Genomic DNA, 18,941 nt, shown 5'->3' with positions numbered 1-18,941 from the left:
TGAAACTTCCAAATTAAATACCGGTAATCAAGGTTCTAGTGTTAAAGAAAATGTACCCAATTTTCTAGGAATATGGAATCTATTTTGAGCAATGTTTATAATTTTATTGGCAATGTTTTTTGTTTTACCAGTTACTAGTTTGATACGTGAATTAAAATTTCGCTGTTTATATATAATAATTACAAGATATTTAAGTTCTTCTACTCTTTGCATGGTCCTATTATCGTATATAATATGGTTTCTCTGTAATTTTCTATTTAGTAATAATTGAAGTTTGTTTTTCCCACGCCAATCTTTTAGAGCTTCCATTACTTTATTTGATTTTAGTCCTAAATACTGTCTACTATTTTAGCTGTTTCCTTTCAGTTTTTCATCAGCATTCCGTCCTGTTTTTTAGTGGTTGAAATTTGCATTGAGGAGCCAATTTTTTTGTGTAATGATTTTATAAAGAAGTCCCCATGGGTTGATCTGTAAATTGTCTTTTGCAAATTTATACCAAGAGTCCTGCTTTGCTTTAATTAGTGTATCATGATATTGCTTTTTTATTTATTACTTCTATACTTTTTTTAGTCTTCTTTACCTTATTCTTTGATTTGGAGAGTATTGGTAGCTTTTTCTTGTGGCTCTCATTATTCTGCGTAGTCTTTGTAATTTTTGGTTCCAAAAGGATGTTTTAAAATAATATTTATGTTAGTTTTCACTGTAAAGTTTGAGAGAGCCTTCCTTGTTTTATTTTCCAATTTCTCGGCAATTTCATTAGGATCGTCTGTGTTATTGATGTTTGGTAGATGCAGGCTGTTCATCAATGTAGTCTAATTTATTTTATATACATTACAGTTTATATTATTTTTAGTGTATTTATTTGTATTCAAAACTGCGTCTGATTCGTTTATTATGAATATAATTACAGTGTGGTCGCTTGTTGTTGTACCATCCCGTTTTTAATATTAATAGTATTTGTTAAAGTTACATCAACATTATCTCCAGTGTTATTTCAAATTCTGCATGTTGGGAGGTTTCCTGGCTGATTACTTATTGAAAGATTATAATGCATGATAAAATCCTTCAACTGAGTTCCCTTATCATCCAGTTTTGAGCTGAATCATAATGGAGATTTCACACTTGCCTCCACTGTTACTTTGGTTTTTCCATCAACAAAGGTGTTACATATAATTTCAATACTATTTAAAAAGATATGCATTGAGAGGCAAAAGTGGCGTTTGTTAACATGAAATTGTAATTGTCTGTTTCTACTTCGACGCAATTAAACCATTTATTGGAAAATTGAGCTATATTTGTTGCTTTAATCTTTTTATCCAAAATGCTGCTTGAGGCTTCTCATCCGTAACGAAAGTTGTAGCAGTAATTGGTAAATAAGGGATCCTTCCATCTGTTACATATGGCTGCTGTATTGCAAGAATGCTGATTTGATGTTCTTCAACAACTCTTCTTAACATTATTGCTTTAGAGCACATGCCAGTAATTTGCATAATTTTAACGTCGTTGCTATTTATTCCGTCATCTTTATGTGAACATAGTATTCTGCCCATTCTTTTTTATTATTGAAAATCATTCTACCGTGTGTTCTAGCACATTTTTTCATAGACCATTTTGACACCTAGAGTTTCGTCCCTTCTGGTGTAAACTTTGTCTACCAGTTGAAGGAGTTCTTTTGTATTTGCTGGGATCCTATTACTTTTTAGATGAGTACAATCTACCTCTTTATAAGTCGGAAAAGTTAGGTTTTTTCCCTTATCATATAGGTTGCGCATGAGAACTCTTAGGGTTGCTGTTAGTAAATTGGGTTCCTCCAGTGCTATTAATTTATAAGATTTTTGTATGGAAAGGTGTTATTGGCAACTTCACGCATATCGTCATTTTCCTTTTCCTCTGTTACCGTTGTGTTTATTTTTTTATGCATGGAGTTTCTGATTGTATTTGTGGATTTATTCCTTTTCCGGACTATTTTTGAATTTGGTAAAAAAATTATTTACAATTATTATTCGTTTTTGATTTGGTTTCATCAATCTTTAGTAGGTTGTCACTTTTGGTTTTGTTCATATTATCTGTCTTAATTACTTCTTCATTGCATCTATTGTTCTTATACTTTTCTGTGGAATATGATTTCACTCTTTCCTTGATAGTGTTACCTATTAAATGAATTTTGTATTTAATATTTTTGATTTTGTTCTCGTTTTCTTTCTATTTTATTTATAACTAGAGAGAGGCAAAATATGAAATTTCATATTTTAAAACATGCCTCGCAGGGCAGTGGGAAGAAAGATCTTTATGTTTCATGATATGTAGGTTCGATATAGTGTGTTTTTGATTTTCATATTCCATATTTTAATAAACATTTCATATATAGTAAATATCTTTATATTCTTCATATTTGGTATGTTTCGTATGCCTAAATTGAATTTCTAACTTACTTGGACCCAATAACCTTGGATCAGCTTCAAAGTTAAGTGCACTTTGCTTTTTCATGTAGAAAGGATTTTATTCTTTTCAGAACAGATTAGTGGTGGAAATTTGGCTTGAGGCGCAGTTTTCAACGAACATTGTTTCTGACTAAAGTCCAATTCCCTACTCATACTTTCACTCTCTTGGTAAAATCATTGCTATATAAACTCAGTTGAATGGATTCCATGAGTAGTTGTTTAGTGCGCACAGTGCTGCATGTGTTGCTTGTTTGAATTTGGATTTAAAAACATGTAAGATGATTGAAACATGCCTAAAGTTAAAGGTGAACTTTGCGACTGGATGTCTGAATTCAAGTGTTTCATAACAGATAGAAAAGTTGTCTTATGCTTGTATTACAATAAAAAAGGTAACTAAAATATAAGATTTATGTTTATATGCTTATTGCACGTAAGTCGATAGGTAATCGAAACAACTCCTATACTCCCCTTCTCTCTATTTGCCAATGCAAAAGAGTAAAACAACTCGCTGATCATGTTAGGGAAGGAAGCTTTTTTAAAGATAAAATATCGCGTCAATTTAATTTTCATCCTGTTATTGCATTTTTCACACACTATCAACAACTGCTAGCAACAATAACTATATTGGGTGGTATTACAGTTTCAATTTTAGAAGTATAGATAATTATTTTTGTATTCATGATTTGGTTTTAGTTGTATTTTGAATGGAATTACTAGAAATAGGCATTCAATTGTCACGAAATTAGTTTTAGTGATTATTTCTTCTTAGAATCGGCGAAGTAGTGAAACCAAGTAATCATCTCAACATTCTACCTTTGTTTCATATTTTAGTAGTCTTCTACACATTTGGGTGATCGAATATATAGAGTATTGACATGTGCAAAATACATGATTTTAGTGTTGTAAATATTATATGCAGTTTTGCGTGTAATATATATGTGCTACTCGTAACAAATTATAGTACATTCATTTGTATCATTTTTAGTCCTTATCGAATCCAGAATTCATAATGTGTTACAATTTAAAACATATGAAAATGCTCATTTATTATAGGGTCGCAGGATATGTGAAAATGTCGGTTTATAGAGGGTCGCACGAATTTGGTTGGTGCAAATGAAATGTTCAATTTGACATATGGTTGGAAACTTACCTCAGCAAATGCAACCAGGAGATGGGTTAAAGTTACACTTCTAACGTCACCAACTCTTTACATCTCCAGCAAACAGGCTGAGGTATTCAGACAATCAGGGAATAGTAAGTTATTAACAGAATCGTATGAAAGTGCACCACGGACAATACAGAAGTGCGAGTGATTTTTGGGATAAACATCCTGCAGAACAAAACATTAATAGTGTACTTGCACCAGGAATGATGAATGAACATTCGCCGATTACTAAATATCATTCCGGTGACACAGGGCTGCAAAATGAGATCCGTTGGTACCGACCAATACCATGCTTGCAGGAACATCATGGAAGTGAGTCGCAGAAAAGTGTTCGTGCAATTGCAAATCAGTTAGAAATACACCATACACTGTTGTTCAGCGGCTCCGTGCAATCAATAAGGTAAAAAAGTTGTACTTGTGAGTGATACATAAGTTGACACTTACCAACAAGAATCGCCATCTGGAAGTGTGTAGTCCTCTGTGTGTGTAAGAAATTACCGGCAAGGTTTCCTACATTGGGTTGCTAAATTTGATGAAAAATAGACCTACTACGACTATTGTAAACAGTAAGGACAATCGCTAATCAAAGTTCAGGACAGTTTTTAAAATGTATAGGTGATCATAAGGTGATTTATATTTGGGTTGATTCATCATGTCTTTCTCTGTCAAACTGAAACATTACTCATGTCTTTGTCCGTCAAAAACATTACTGCGAGCGCTGAACATCGTGAAATACAAGCAATATTATCTGTATTCATCGATAAATTGTCAAAAGAGAGGGTGTCATGTTGCATAAGAGTGAATGCGCAAATGTTCCTCAAATGACCTCGCAGACTTTCCATGAATTGCGGTGTGAAATTCTTCCTCATGCACCTTACTCTCCTTACATCTCTTCCACTAACTACCATTTCTTCGGGTATTTCGAGCACTTCTTGGGAAGATTATTGGGCGGTGCAACATGCATTCTTCACATCGTAAACTCCAGACTTCTTTCACCACGGAATCCAACCATTGGCTGAGCAATGCCAAAAATGTGTGGTTGCACATGAGAACTACAGAACTACAAAGTTCCATATTTTTCATATTTGAGATTTTCAATTTTCAGCTTTTCTTAAGAATATAGGAGAAGAAGAGAAAAAAGACATATTTGGAACTTGGAATCAAATGACTAGAGAGTCGTCATTTGACTTCTTAAAAAGAGTTAAGACTTTATTAGCTAATAAATCAAAATATCTTCGGACTATAGAATTACGTTGGCGCAACCACTTTTAAGAACACACAATAAGAATTCAAGGATCTGGCTCAAAGTTAATAAACGAGAAGAATGCGATGGTAGCCGATGTTCCCAATTGCACCCATGGCACATTCTGAACATTCTAGTAGCCTACTCGTCTTAATAGAACGTTTAACTACCTATAACTGACCACACAATAGTACGGACGCTTAGGTGATGAGTTGTCCCATCATGCTTCACATTTGTTCCGCAAGGCATAAGTCCGAAGACCCAGCAGGTTAGAGTAGAAGGCATATACTGGGTATAGCACGCTAGGTTAACCTGGGGGAATGGGAACGCGCGATATGCTGTTGAAAGATCGAGTCTGAGAGTGTCCAGATAAGTTCGGAGGATAGGATTGCACTACGTACTAGTTATAACACCCTGAATGAAAAACAGAGACGAGCAGGATATGTGGCTTATTTTCCTCTCTCTCCAGAAAGTGAAATGTGGATCCTGTATGACAAATGAGAACACGGTGGATGCCCCCATCTGACGTTTACATAAGCACACATTATCATATTTATGTTTAAGATAGAAAGTACTCTCATCGGTACCCCTAGCCTCCGTTCGCTCTCTCCGGTACCACCAGTCTCTCCCGATAGCACCGAATTTTTTTTTGATGATTAGAGGCCTCATTCTGTAATGCTTTGCATCAGCGCAACACGAAATCTTCGTTTTAGTGTGCGATAATAGGCATAGCAGTTATAGTTGATTTTTGCAAGCCTCACATTGCGTTGCAGTCCAGAATTTTTGCGAAGGCTGGTACGGGACAAGGATTCCACTGTTGGTGACCATCCTCCTATTAGGGTGGCCAGAATAAGCCCTCATTCCAGGGGCACTTCGGTACATCACGGAGGCATTGAAGAGGTCTGTGAAAATTCCCTGTCTCTCGTAATGTACAGTAGTGGTTCCTAACTGATGTGTTGCAGAGACCCAAATGGTAGTCACAAAATTTTAGAATTTCAAAATCATGAAGCATTTAATTAGTTAAGATCATTTATGAGACCGACTGTACCAAACAATGTCTCTAGCAGCGGCAACAATGCTCAATATTGCATAGAGTCACTGCGTTTACTACAATAAAAAATAACTAACTATGTAGCGATATCATGGGCTTCCGTAAAGTATGTCGTAAGTTGAAAAATTTTGGCAAGCACTGTTCTACACCATCGATGAGCCTCTGGCATGCGATGACATGCAAGCGCAATTCAACGGAAAGACTATTAGTCCTTTCGCTTTCTCAATATATTGCTGCACTGAAAGACACTTAATTATAGACGTTCGCTGGCGACGTTCTTAGAATGGTCCACACTTAACTACATTCGTCTTATTTTCTGATAGCAGAATGTCCTCTACAGACACTACAATCAGTCTGCCATTTACAGTGGCTGGTGTGTTAGGACCTTCAAACTAAGATCAGCATCAGACACAGTTTCTCTGATCCAAAGTTTGTTTGAATCGGGCAATGTACTATGCTGTCAGATATGAAATGCACCAACACAGTGTCTTAGTTCCACATTGCAAAAATTGGATTCGTATATGCAAGAGATTATATGGACGAAGAAGTAAAGAAGATAAGCAGTTTTGATTTGGAAGGAGAAGAAGTAAGGAAATTAAACAGTTTTGATTTGGAAGGAGACATAGCACAAGTATGCAATTAGTTTCCATTGAATAAAGTAGGTGGAAGCTTTTTAGATAAAGAGAAGGGAGTATATCGTCGGCGGCAATTCAAAACCTGCTATGTGCATTTTGCAGGAGAAGCAAAAAACAGTATCCTGGTTAGCTTTTTGGCTTTATAAAAGTGATGTTATAAGTAATATTTGATGCTGCACGTAACTGGTACCTTCTCAAGTTACTTGAAAAGGTATCAAGTTACGTGCAGCATCAAATATTACTTATAACATCACTTTTATAAAGCCAAAAAGCTAACCAGGATACTGTTTTTCGCTTCTCCTGCAAAATGCACATAGCAGGTTTTGAATTGCCGCCGACGATATATATATATATATATATATATATATATATATATATATACAGATAGTGATCAGAAAAATGGAAACACCTGTAGTTGGCAACACGTCAGATGTATGGGTTGGCAGTGGTGTCGTGGCGCCCGCAGCGCCGGACCGCTGGTGGTGTGTTAGGTCGGTCTCCATACTACGTCAAGCGCAGTGGAACAGCAGTGTTCAGTGGCTGCAGCAGACGGAGGTAGTGTAAAATGGGAGATCTCTCAGATTTTCAAAGAGGGCAAATTGTTGGTGCGCGGTTATGTGGAGTGAGTGTGACGGCAGTGGCTACTGTGTTAGGCGTGTCGCGTGGGACAGTGTCGAGGGTGATGACGGCCTACACAACACACGGGAAAACCACATCGGGGAAGCGGAACAGTGGGCGGAAGAAAATCATGAGTGACAGGTCACGCCGGGTATTAAAGCGCATTGTCACGCAGAACCGTCGTGCCACTGCGGAGCAAGTGACGGAGGAACTCAATCAGCACCTCCCCCACCCTGTTTCGACAATCACAGTCCGCCGCGAATTACATGACATGAACTTACGGGGTCGTGTTGCACGGGCCAAACCGCTCATCAGGGACCATAACGCTTTCGCACGCCGCAAATGGTGCCGCGACCATGCAACTTGGACCGTTGAGGACTGGAAACGTGTGATATGGTCGGATGAGTCATCCTTCACCCTATTCCCAACCACAGGCCGTGTTTATGTGTGGAGAACGCCCAAAGAAGCTTATGGTCTGCAGTGTCTCCGCCCAACTGTCAAACATGGCGGCGGCTCGGTGATGCTGTGGGCCGCCATATCATGGTTTTCATGGGTCCTGTGGTCACACTTAGCGGACGAATCACTGCCAACGATTATGTCGCAATTTTAGGAGACCACTTGCATCCTATGGTCCGGATGTTGTTCCCGGACAATGACGCCATCTTCCAGGATGATAATGCACCCACTCACACAGCTGGCGTTGTTGCAGCGTGGTTTGAGGAACATCGGGATGAAGTTCAACACCTCCCCTGGCCCGCCCAATCCCCAGATCTCAACATAATTGAACATCTGTGGTCCGTCTTGGAAACACGACTCCGGCGACGATTTCCACCTCCATTCTCTCTCACAGAACTGGCCGATGCCCTGCACGAGGAATGGTGTAAAATTCCACTTGCTACCATTCACGACCTCTATGCCTCCATCCCACGTCGCATCAAGGCTGTTCTGAAGGCGAAAGGTGGCCCGACACCATATTAATCTGGTAAGTTGCAATTTCGTTCAGGTGTTTCCATTTTTTCCAGAAGGAGCTAATGTGGTTCGGATCCCATCTTAAACTGTAGGTCCATGTCTCACATCGGCTCGCTGCTGAAAGGAACGCTAAACACTCAAAATAAAATCGGAAGATATTTATATATAAACTATTACAAGTTGGAATACAAGAAATGATACAAGATAGTGAATTTGGAAGAGGAGTTCGACAAGAAAATTTTCTTTCAGTGACATTATTTGTTAACTAAAAGAACAGTGAAGAGGAGTGTGATTATTGAACAGGCCAATTTGATAGGAACTAGAAGAATTAGAATATTTACTTCTCAAGTTATATGACTGTTATTCAGTGGTGCTATTCTAATCTTTTAACAACCGATTCTATCTATGTATCTATCTACAGTATCTATATCTACAGTATATTATGTATATATCGAGAGAGAGAAGTAGTAGACGGATAGGTAGGTAGTTACATATAATTCTCTTAGGAAACAAACTATACAAGGTAGACACAAGAGTTCTTACGTTGTAGAATGCAACGCCAATTTTATCACCTTGGTTTGCAATCGCTCCTCTTTCGCTCTGATAAATATTCTAGAAGACAATGGTTACCATTTCTCCATATGAGTAAGTCCACAATGAGGACCACGAGAAGAGTGAACATAAATAAGCAAATATAAAGTTTAAAATTATCTCTGTAGTCTAGGTCGACAGTCGGGTGGCAACGAGACCGTGCATCGCTCGAGAGATATGAATTTATGCTTAAGTAACCCATCTTACAACAACTTCAATAATGAATTCTATTATTAGAATAATGGAGAGAATTTGCATAATATAAAATTATATAATAGAAATTATTATATAAGTACCAAATATCCTGTTAACCCATAGGATATCATGCTTCGGCCGTGTGTAGGGTTATATGGGTTAAACCAGTAAAGAAAGAGAAACACACACGGGAACATATCCTATTAATAAAAGTCCTAGTTTATTTCCTTCATTTCTTTATTTATGAAAGAAAAACTGAGGTAAGATTTATTTCGATAGGTATGTAAAGCTTTTGTCGAGTCCACAAGTTGGTTCTCGGGAATCTCTAATTACAAAGTAATAGCTCATATTCGAGATCTAGCTCCTATTCTGATATCTCCCTTTAAAAACAATAAAGAAACTTTAATTTAATTAAAGGCACTGTAAATCTTTGGCGCTTGCGGACTCACCTTTGCATTCATTTATACACGTTCCAGTGAGCCCTTAGTTTACAAAGGTTCTGTCAGCACTCATACTGAAATCTAGTTTACTCCCTACTCGTAGTGCAGCCTGTCAAAGGCAGTACCACTAATCAAGGATTCCCTCTAAAAAGCTTTACAAAGGAAGTGGGTAGGGTTTAAGGTTAGGCTGTATTTCCTCAAGTAGAAAATAAATATGTTATTCACTACGGAACTGGTTAAATATGTAGGAAGTTTAACAACATGATATAGGGCCGAAACCTCTATCACTCAAGATTAAGATCTATAAATCTCTATGCAGCAGGCCGAACACGTCACCTGCCATCAGGGGGAATCGAACCCAAAACTATAATATTCGAAAATACCAAATAAATTTATAGCTCAAGTAGAAATCAGATGTAGCTGAGAGCTTACAGAACCTCAGAGAAGGTTCAAGAAAAATGAAATTTCCAATATAGGAATAGGATTAAAAAACACATAATGATTTCTAACTAAATTCCTTATAATTTAGAAAAGAAAAGACCTAATCAGGGACTGCCCTGCCAAAACCTATCTTACATAGGAATACAGACTCCCATTTAGAGAGCTGAGAAACTTTCTGTCACAGAATCACTTATCTGAGTTCCGCAAAAGTGCTAAACTTCTAGGGAGCCTACATACCCTATATTGCCATCACTTAAGGAGACAAAAAGCCAGCATAAAGCAGCGACAAAATGATATACGTGCGTAAAGCATAGCCAAAATTAAGATGAAAAGGACAGATCCTCCTCGTAGAAAAAAAACATTGAATATATAAACATACATACAATATTAATAATAATTTAATATGCTAGAGATTATATGGGATCCTCATCTTAATGAAACATATAATAATAATAATAATAATGATAATAATAATAATAATAATAATAATAATAATAATAATAATAATAATAATAATAATAATAATAATAATAAAGTTCCTTATATTCAATTTTAATATATTACAAGGAACAGGCACAAAGTGACTCTTGCAGGTTCGAACTAAGAACTGTTTCTATTATATTTTGAAGCGCCACGTTCAAACAAAACCGTCTTGAAGGAGATAAGAAAAACATATGAAGAATATACAGTAGGATATTTTTTGTTAGTGAGATTTAATGCAGGTAGCCTCAAACAATTTAAAGCTGCTTGTTTTCACAACAATACAAGCGAGCAGGAAAAGTACAGAAGTATTTCACAAATTTATTTGGCTTCTTTCTTTCACTCCTGGTTAGGTCATGCGTATGTATGCATATTTGTGTTTATGTCTGGGTTTAATAAACGATTCTGCAAACTCGAAATATTTTAACAACCGGTTCTGGCGAACCGGTTGAATAGCACCATTGCTGTTATTGCGGAAACCGAATCGAAAATTAACGAAATGTTGGAAAAGATAAGCTGTGAAAATAATTGGAGATGAAAACAAATATGATAAAGATTAAAGCAATGGTGGCTGAGAAGATTCAAGCTGTGACAATTGTGAAAGCTCGAACAAGTAAAGTAGAATAGGTGTCTAGTTTTCAATAGCCTGGTACTATTAATAAAGAACGTACAAAATGTAAACAATAATAAAAAAGTGAGAAATGGTAAACATCTAAGATAATTGTGTTGATTATGCTGACTTGTGCAAAGCGCACTGCCTAGTTATATGAGTCACAGAATGAAGAATGAAGAATGAAGAATGTTAAATGCTAATATTTAACAAGTAAAATGAAACAAAACTGACTAAAGCTCTAAATATATAAATAACATATGTGTAACAGATTTGCAATGTAACGCTGGCTTCATTAGACACGTTATATCTCTGAATGTGATGTTACTGTTGAGGGAACTGTTACACTAGTGTTATTAGCATATTTATTGCTTTGGTAACTTTTGTTTTATTAATACTTGTTAAATGCTAAATGTTGCACTGTATGGAGTATAAAAGTGTACATTAAGAAATATAACAAAAATGTTATATTTGAATTCTCCTTAAGAGAAATATAAAATAAATAAATAATATTAATGATATAATTCCTAGAAACCTCTAGACATGTAGCAAGTGATCTACACTGGAAAAATATTATGATTAATTACATTGGTAAGAGTAGAAACACGGTTCCGTTAGCTCAAGTAGTTTCCCATATAATTCAGGATTTTGATGTAAATTTAGTTGGAGTCTACAAGAACTCTTCGTTCTAGTAGTTCCCCTCAATTTCTACATCCTAGAGAGGCGATGTAGCATTGTATACGACACTCTTTCTGTTGGCCGGCTTTGGCCGTTTGTTTCGAACTGCTAGATGCACTCGTGCTAATTGTCGACAATACATGTCCAAGTCTATCGTTCTGCTCATTGGCAGCAGCTCGTGAAGCACGATGTTATTCCAATCCCCAAACGCATGGCATAACCTTATGGGCATCAGTGTGAGCTTTCCCATCGACCATATGTCTTCTCCTCGCTTCGAGCACGATGTTTTCCTAACATTATAGTTATAGGTTATCCACTTTTCATCACTCATGATCAACCACTTCAGGAATGACTCAAGTTATGTTTCAATAGAGATTCGCAGACAGAAATCCGATGGAGCAAATTTTTGAGTCAGATCATGGGCACTCAAAAGTCGAGCTTCTTCTTGTAGTCAGCTTTCTCCAAATGGGAAACTACTTAGTGAAGGATGTTCAGGTCATTGACGATGTCACAACAGCTTACATGCCAGTCTGTTGGCTGTTACTTTTTTCTATAGTTTTTGATAACATATTTTGCCCATATACACCACAAATTACTTCGCGGATTTGTGCAGCATTTATGCCTCTATCGAATTAAAATTGTAAAATGTAGCGTAGTTCTGTAGAAAGTTCCATGATCTTCACACTGCAACACCTTAAGTCTAATTATACTTGTAAGAATTCCAACACTTTTTGCACATCTACTAGCTTCAAATGGAAGCTATCGAATGACGTTGGCCTGACTTCCTGCGACTCATACCCTGAGACTTGGGACACTAACGCCATCTTTTGCGCTAAAGGCTCACTACTTTCTAGATTACCTGATATATCAATGATCTCTGCATATATCTCTAGAGAAAGTAGTAAATGTTCAGTAAGACAGGTTTTATGTTGAGCTAAAACAACTGACAGAACCAACAGACATAATATGACAAAAATCGTAAGGACTTCAATGCAAAAATGCTCAAGCATTATGAGAAAAGGAGCATTACAGGAACTAACAGAACTGACAGACTAACGGACAGAAACAGTCTGATCTCTGCTCATAGTATAAGCTTCAAAATAAAAGTACCTACCTTGAATAATAAAGGTATATACAAAGGCGGATGGAAGTGGGTGATATAAAAGTAGTTAATCAAATAGATCATGCAAACGAGACGCATCATTTATCATCAATGTCAAAAAGGAAATTGAAATAATACCTATTTTATTAGAATTAAAACCTTATTAAGAATATCTAGAACACTCAAGGAAAAGGGACAAAGAAGACGGAATACTCAGAAAATTACAAACAATAATATTTTCGTGTGTTTCGTATGATTTGTTTATGTATTTTCATGTTTTCAGAAAGTAGAAAGCAAACAAGGCATAAAAATGTTACAACGGTTTCTTTACAAAGTATTATAACAAAAACGTGCAGTGTTTTCAAGAAGTTCCTCACTGTTGAGTAGTACATCTGTAAGGTGACTGACATAATACCCTTTAGTAACGTTTCACTGATATCGTACATGACAGTTTCACTGATGGTAAAGACAGTTTAGATGCTTTCGAAACGTTTAAATTAAGTATAAATGGTATACCAAAAGTATTATTTATTGGAAGATGGTGCGTATTTTGTATTATTACAGTATCTCAAAGTGTGTTAGTCAAACTAAATCATTTGGTAAAGCTATTATTTTCCAAGATGAATACTTTAAAGTTTCAGATAATTATATCAAAATTTAACCAGAATTATCGTTTGTGAGCGATACTAAAACTTACCCTTAGGATGTGCAAGTTTAGCATCTTTCGCAGGTCCTTCGTCTCCACAGTGGTTCTCATCACCTGGAATACAACGTTCTCCAGACCCTACAACTGGTTCTGCATTGATGGCTGGTTCCGTTACTGGTTCTAACGAAAGCACTCGCAAAATTTGGTGTTTCTCTGGGTTTGAAATATAAAGATGACCATCTGCAGGTGATACACTAAGATAATACTGATACGAAACTTGAGTGTCACTGAAATGAAAGTGAAGGAAAGTTGATAGTAAGTAAATGAGAGAAAGCTTAGTATATAATGCATTACAATTAAAATCAACTTTTGTTATCAGTCGTAAAAGGGTTAAAAGAGCAATAATTGTGACAAGTAGAGTATGAGTGGGTCTAATTTTGCATCCATTCATGAGAGTTATTATTACAAGGAGGTACAACGGGAATTGACATGCTCTTCTCTTAAATAATGTCATCCTTAGATCTTAACGTTCGAGAAAAAAAGTTGGTTCTTTTTGTGTTGAAAGTATAAAAATAATTTATTGTAGGTCGTAAATACTGTTCAATTGAAATGAAATTCTAATTACAATAAGTATGGTTCGGGTACTACTTTTGTCGAATATCTGCAAATCTTATAGTATGACATCTGCATATATACGAACACTGAATTGGGGCGCAGTAGCTCAGCGGTACAACGCTTAGTGTGTGTGGAGTTCCTAGTTCAATTCCATCTCGCACAAATTAGGTTTACAGTGGGTAAAACTTGTGTGCGTCAGTTTTCTCGAGGTTTTCTCCTTTCCTTTCATTTTTGTCATTCCACTATATCGTTCATTATTATCATTACTGTCTCCCTTAGGTTCCAAGCTTAATTCTGGAACAATAAACTAAAATGTATACTGAATCAGTTGCGGATTTTCAAATATTAAACTTTGTACAGATAACAGTAACTTCTTACATATGAACGTAATTTTATGATCTTCGGAAATTTCGTAGTTAGAATGTGAACTTGTAAATTTCACTTAACTAGCGTTTATTACTGGATCGCACAGTTAGAGAAACTATACTGCATTCCATGCCACAATTAATGTTTTGAATACACATTTATTAACAACTTGTTATTTCATGTACATTAAATGAAACTTCGAAAATTTAACTTTTAAAAATTATAATTTTAGTAAAGTTATTAACATGCAATCCTATTGTAGAATGCAACTAATTGTATAAATGTTTTATATATACAAGAACATTATCAAAAACAATATTTGAAAGTTTCGAGAATAAATAGCTGAAAAGAGGAACAGTACGTCTTTTTTGTAGAAAAGCTTTTCGTAAGACGCAAATAGAATAAAGAATTTGAAAAGGGCTAGACTCAAACTTCTGAATTCCGTTAAGCTATGTTTTTCTAATGTATACTTGGATATGTACACTATAATGGGTTCACAATCTTTGAAAGTTACATGAGACTTTTTTTCAAAAAAGAAACAAACATACTACGTTATATCACAATGCATTTTCCGTTATTCAGTTAAAAGTTTCCCGTTTCTATGTTGTGTATGTCAAGCTACACAAGTTCAATTCTAAAAATGGACTGAATTTTTACAAAGCATAGGTTTCAGCTAAAATCGGTTTCATCACGGACAATTTTTACGCTCAAAAGCAACGCAATGGGAAATTTTTCCAATACTCTCTCTTGACAGGTCAGAGATAAAATGACTTTTAGCTTATGGAGGATAAGGACTGGTTGGTTGGCAAGGAATTTGCCACCCTCCTTCAGTAGGTTACATGAATCTATACCTTAAAGTGGGATTCAAATCACATCAACTCTCACTGGGAATAAGCTCAAATCTAATAAGCCAAAGCAGTGTATGGAAAAGAGCTGTACAGATGATAATTGAATGAAAAAGAAAATAAATTAAGAGAAAAAAAAGTAAAGCTCAACACCAATACATGATTTAAAGCAATTAAACTTGTGGTTCAAAAACAATCACTAGAGATCTCACTTGAAACAAAAATACAAATTAATTTTCCAAATAATTTTGCACTAATTCCATATCCTTTCTTAACATTCAACTGTCTTCGTATCAAAGCATCCCAAGGGGCATGCGTATTCAGCAGAAAATCAAACTTCAAAATTTGGCAGCACAATTTGCAACAGACTGATTTACAATAATATTGATTGTACAAACGAAACTGAAGATATTTTTACTTTATTTTCGTTTTAGTTATTTTTAATATTTTTGCTCTCTTCTATTAAATTATGATAATTGATTATGAGATATGATCGGCCTATGGAAGAGCTATTATGTTGAAGACATCGATACGATTAATTTTTGAACGTGGATAAAATAATTAACTCCTTATAGTTGTATATCGTATGTACACAAATGGACTATATTGGAATTAGAATAATCATATGTATTTTCTTTGTTACTCAACTTGTATGTAATCAGTTTTCTTATGTATCCTACTCACCCTTTTTTAATCTTAAGAAAGCTATGTTAAATTGAAATACAATTTCACGGTGAAGATCTTATTTTATTATCAATAATTTAATAATTTTAAGAGCACCTAAAATATCATGTAATGAGACATATTAAATACCAACTTTCAGATTATTAGACGACTGATGTTTTGCGAGAGCCTGCTGAGGCGTTTGAAAGTGATCCCATTATATAAACAAGCTTCACAATTAAATTTGGAAACTGAAACGTATATTATACATTCTAGCGAGTTGAAAATTCTGTTACAAATACTACAATGACCCTTGAAGTTTGGGAACAGCCATATAATTTAGAAAGGATTACATAATTAAAGAAATATGTTGTTAAATATAAAGGGTATTAACAGTGCTGATTCAGCCAAGCTTACAAAGCAAGAGGCCGTGACAGGTGGAACTACCAGCCAGGATTACAAAACAAGAGGCTGTTATTATGGCAACTCAGCCAGGATTCTAGAACATGAAGTTGTTGCAGTGGCGACTTAGAAGCCTGGATTTTGAGGGAAGTAATAATCTAAAGAAAGAGGAAGTTGAAACATTAAGGATACCTATTATATGGAGACAAAGACTGAGTAAATACAACAGATTTTTCTTTTATATTTCATTTACAGTAGTTTTAAAATTTTTACTTCCTTCTGCTTCTTCCTGGGGGTTTTTCAGAGGAAGCAATGTCTCTGTGCTCCCTACTATTATACCGCTACTCTTCCATTGCTTCAGGTTCTTAAAACTTCAAAAGGATCAGACAGCCATTTCCATTCAGTTGGTTATAAGACATTTATTCTAGGAAATTCCGAATTATTTCAAGACATTATATAGCCTATCTTTACTAACTATGTCACAGTCTTTTTAAAGTATATAAATACTCGTAGTTAGCGAAATATTTAGTCATACGATTACTTCTTGTAACGTTTATCTGACGGAAATATTTGCTCATGTGTTAATTCACAATGTCTGAAACATCAGAAAACACTAATCATTCCATCTACATTAGGGATTAATAGTGTTTTATTAAGTTTGTGCAAAATCTTGTTCCATATTTGTAGTAGCGAAACTCCGTGATGGCTATTTCGGTAGGTTTTGTTGCCATTTCTATACTCGTTAAGTTGAAATGTTAAAAAAAAAAAAAAAAACTCCAGGCGAAAAGCTATGGAAAACTCCATTAAAAAATAGCAGTTTTTCCGAGCTCTTGCATGTCTAAACTATATCAGTAAATGGAGGGAGGAGGATGTTAGTAATCTTAAAGGAGAGATTAAAAGATAGTTTGAGTGATTTGTGAAGTTAAGTGGAGAGGTGTGAAGAAATTGCAAAGTGAATGATAGGATACTGTACTTATATAATAAAAAAGGTGGTTGCAACGGACTGCGGAGTGATTCTAGATAAGTACTTACATGAGAAGAGAACGAAAGAAAAATTTGTATATGATAGGGTTGTATTGCTAATGGATAAAGGAAAAGAAAAGTATCTAGTAGTGATATAGATATGCGTACCAGCCACTACACGAACAACTGAAAAAAAAAAAAAAAAAAAAACAGAAAATTATGAAATGATAGTGAAACCAAGATAAAGTGAGAAGGATGCATTGTAATTGTCAAAGAAGATTTTAAATCTGTTATGAGGGAGAGATAAGGAAGTAATGTATTGGGAAGTATATATTTGGTGAAAGAAACACACTGAGAAAGAAAGGGTATGTGGCGTATGTAAAAACGTAGATTACATGTGTAAATCTTGCAGTTTTTGGACTTAACGTACAGCAAACGTATAACTGAAAAGTATATTTTATACGTACTTTCTGTATAAATGTTCCGAATAAACGTACTTTCCGTAAGAACGAAAGAACTGTATATAGGTGGTCAGGATCTCACATACAGATAGACGTATATAACATACGTATACATGTGTAATATACGGAAGGCTGTTAGAAGTCAGACATCCTGCAGCGGCATGATGTAACATCTATAGGCAGTGCGTACGTATGTAGCATATGGATAACGTATTGTGTACTGATTTCTGTAGTAAACATAAGGATTCCGTACATTTGTACAATATACCGCTGTCCGGATAACGGATTTTTCTCAGTGTAAAAGGAGATAAATATTGTTAAGTTTTATAGACAGATAGGAACGATGGGAAATAGTTTACTTTAAAGTGAAATTGCCGCAAGAGGAGATATAAAAGGAAATTCTCAATATATGGCCAAACATCAAGTAGATTGTTATAATTTAGAAAATATTTCGGAAGGAATGCAATGATCTCCATACGGTCAACATTCTTTTTGTTATAGTCTTGTGTTAGCCGAAGAGGATATCCTACTGATAATATCGATAGAAATGGTAGGGAACACAAGTTTGGGTATAGGAAAATTGAAAAAAGTAGACGCACGAAATCGATTGATACGAATATTCAAACAAAACTATTTAAATACGGAAAGTTTAGATGAAAGTACGAACGGGCGGCAGAAATATGTTTATCTATTCATGCATTGTGCTAGAGAAGAAACAACAGGGATCAAAACAGAAACTGGCTAAGAAACATTCATTGATTGCTGAGAAGATGTTGCAGAAAATTAGGAAAGGAGTGTCAGCAAACGTTCTAATATAAGGGAAGACAAAAATATGTACACTTATGTCCAAAAGTATTGTCGTATGTCTATAAATATGTTGTTATAAGAATATAATTTGATAACGAATTCACCCGGTATTTCTTATAATGTTAGTTTGAGTATAATCGTCAAAAATATGTATGTGGCAAATTTCAATGCCAAAAGAGCAGTAAATAAGAACAACAAAACGAAAATAAAACTTACTTGTCGATTTAGCAACATTCTGTTTTACTCACTCTAATTGTCGTATTTATATCCATTTTCCTATATATATTTCCCGATTATACACATAGTATCAGTATTAAAAGTACCCTGCAAAATCATTACCAGATTATATTCTTACAAGAAGACAGTTATAGATATGCGACAATCATTTTAGACATGAGTGTACGTAAATTGAAATAATGAATTATGAATGGGAGCAAATAGAGCAAGGATAGAATCCCACGAATGAAAATGTGAAGATATAAAGGAAATATGAAGGCATGTACAACGAAAAGAA

General features: G+C 35.3%; 1 protein-coding gene across 6 annotated transcripts in view; it reads right to left on the bottom strand.

Annotated features, from left to right (window-relative positions):
- The window catches only part of Ten-a (Teneurin-a transmembrane protein), a 1,171,522-nt gene that overhangs the window by 40,259 nt on the left and 1,112,322 nt on the right, over positions 1-18,941 (bottom strand). For all 6 annotated transcript variants that reach the window (XM_081752112.1, XM_081752114.1, XM_081752113.1 and 3 more), the window contains one exon: positions 13,357-13,592. In XM_081752112.1, the coding sequence (XP_081608238.1) occupies positions 13,357-13,592 (236 nt within the window). The remainder of the gene's footprint in view (positions 1-13,356; positions 13,593-18,941) is intronic.

Source organism: Thermobia domestica, chromosome 3, assembly GCF_964235325.1.
Source record: "Thermobia domestica chromosome 3, izTheDome1.hap1.1, whole genome shotgun sequence".
Taxonomy (NCBI): Eukaryota; Metazoa; Arthropoda; class Insecta; order Zygentoma; family Lepismatidae; genus Thermobia; species Thermobia domestica.
This window is presented reverse-complemented; position numbering and strand designations above follow the sequence as displayed.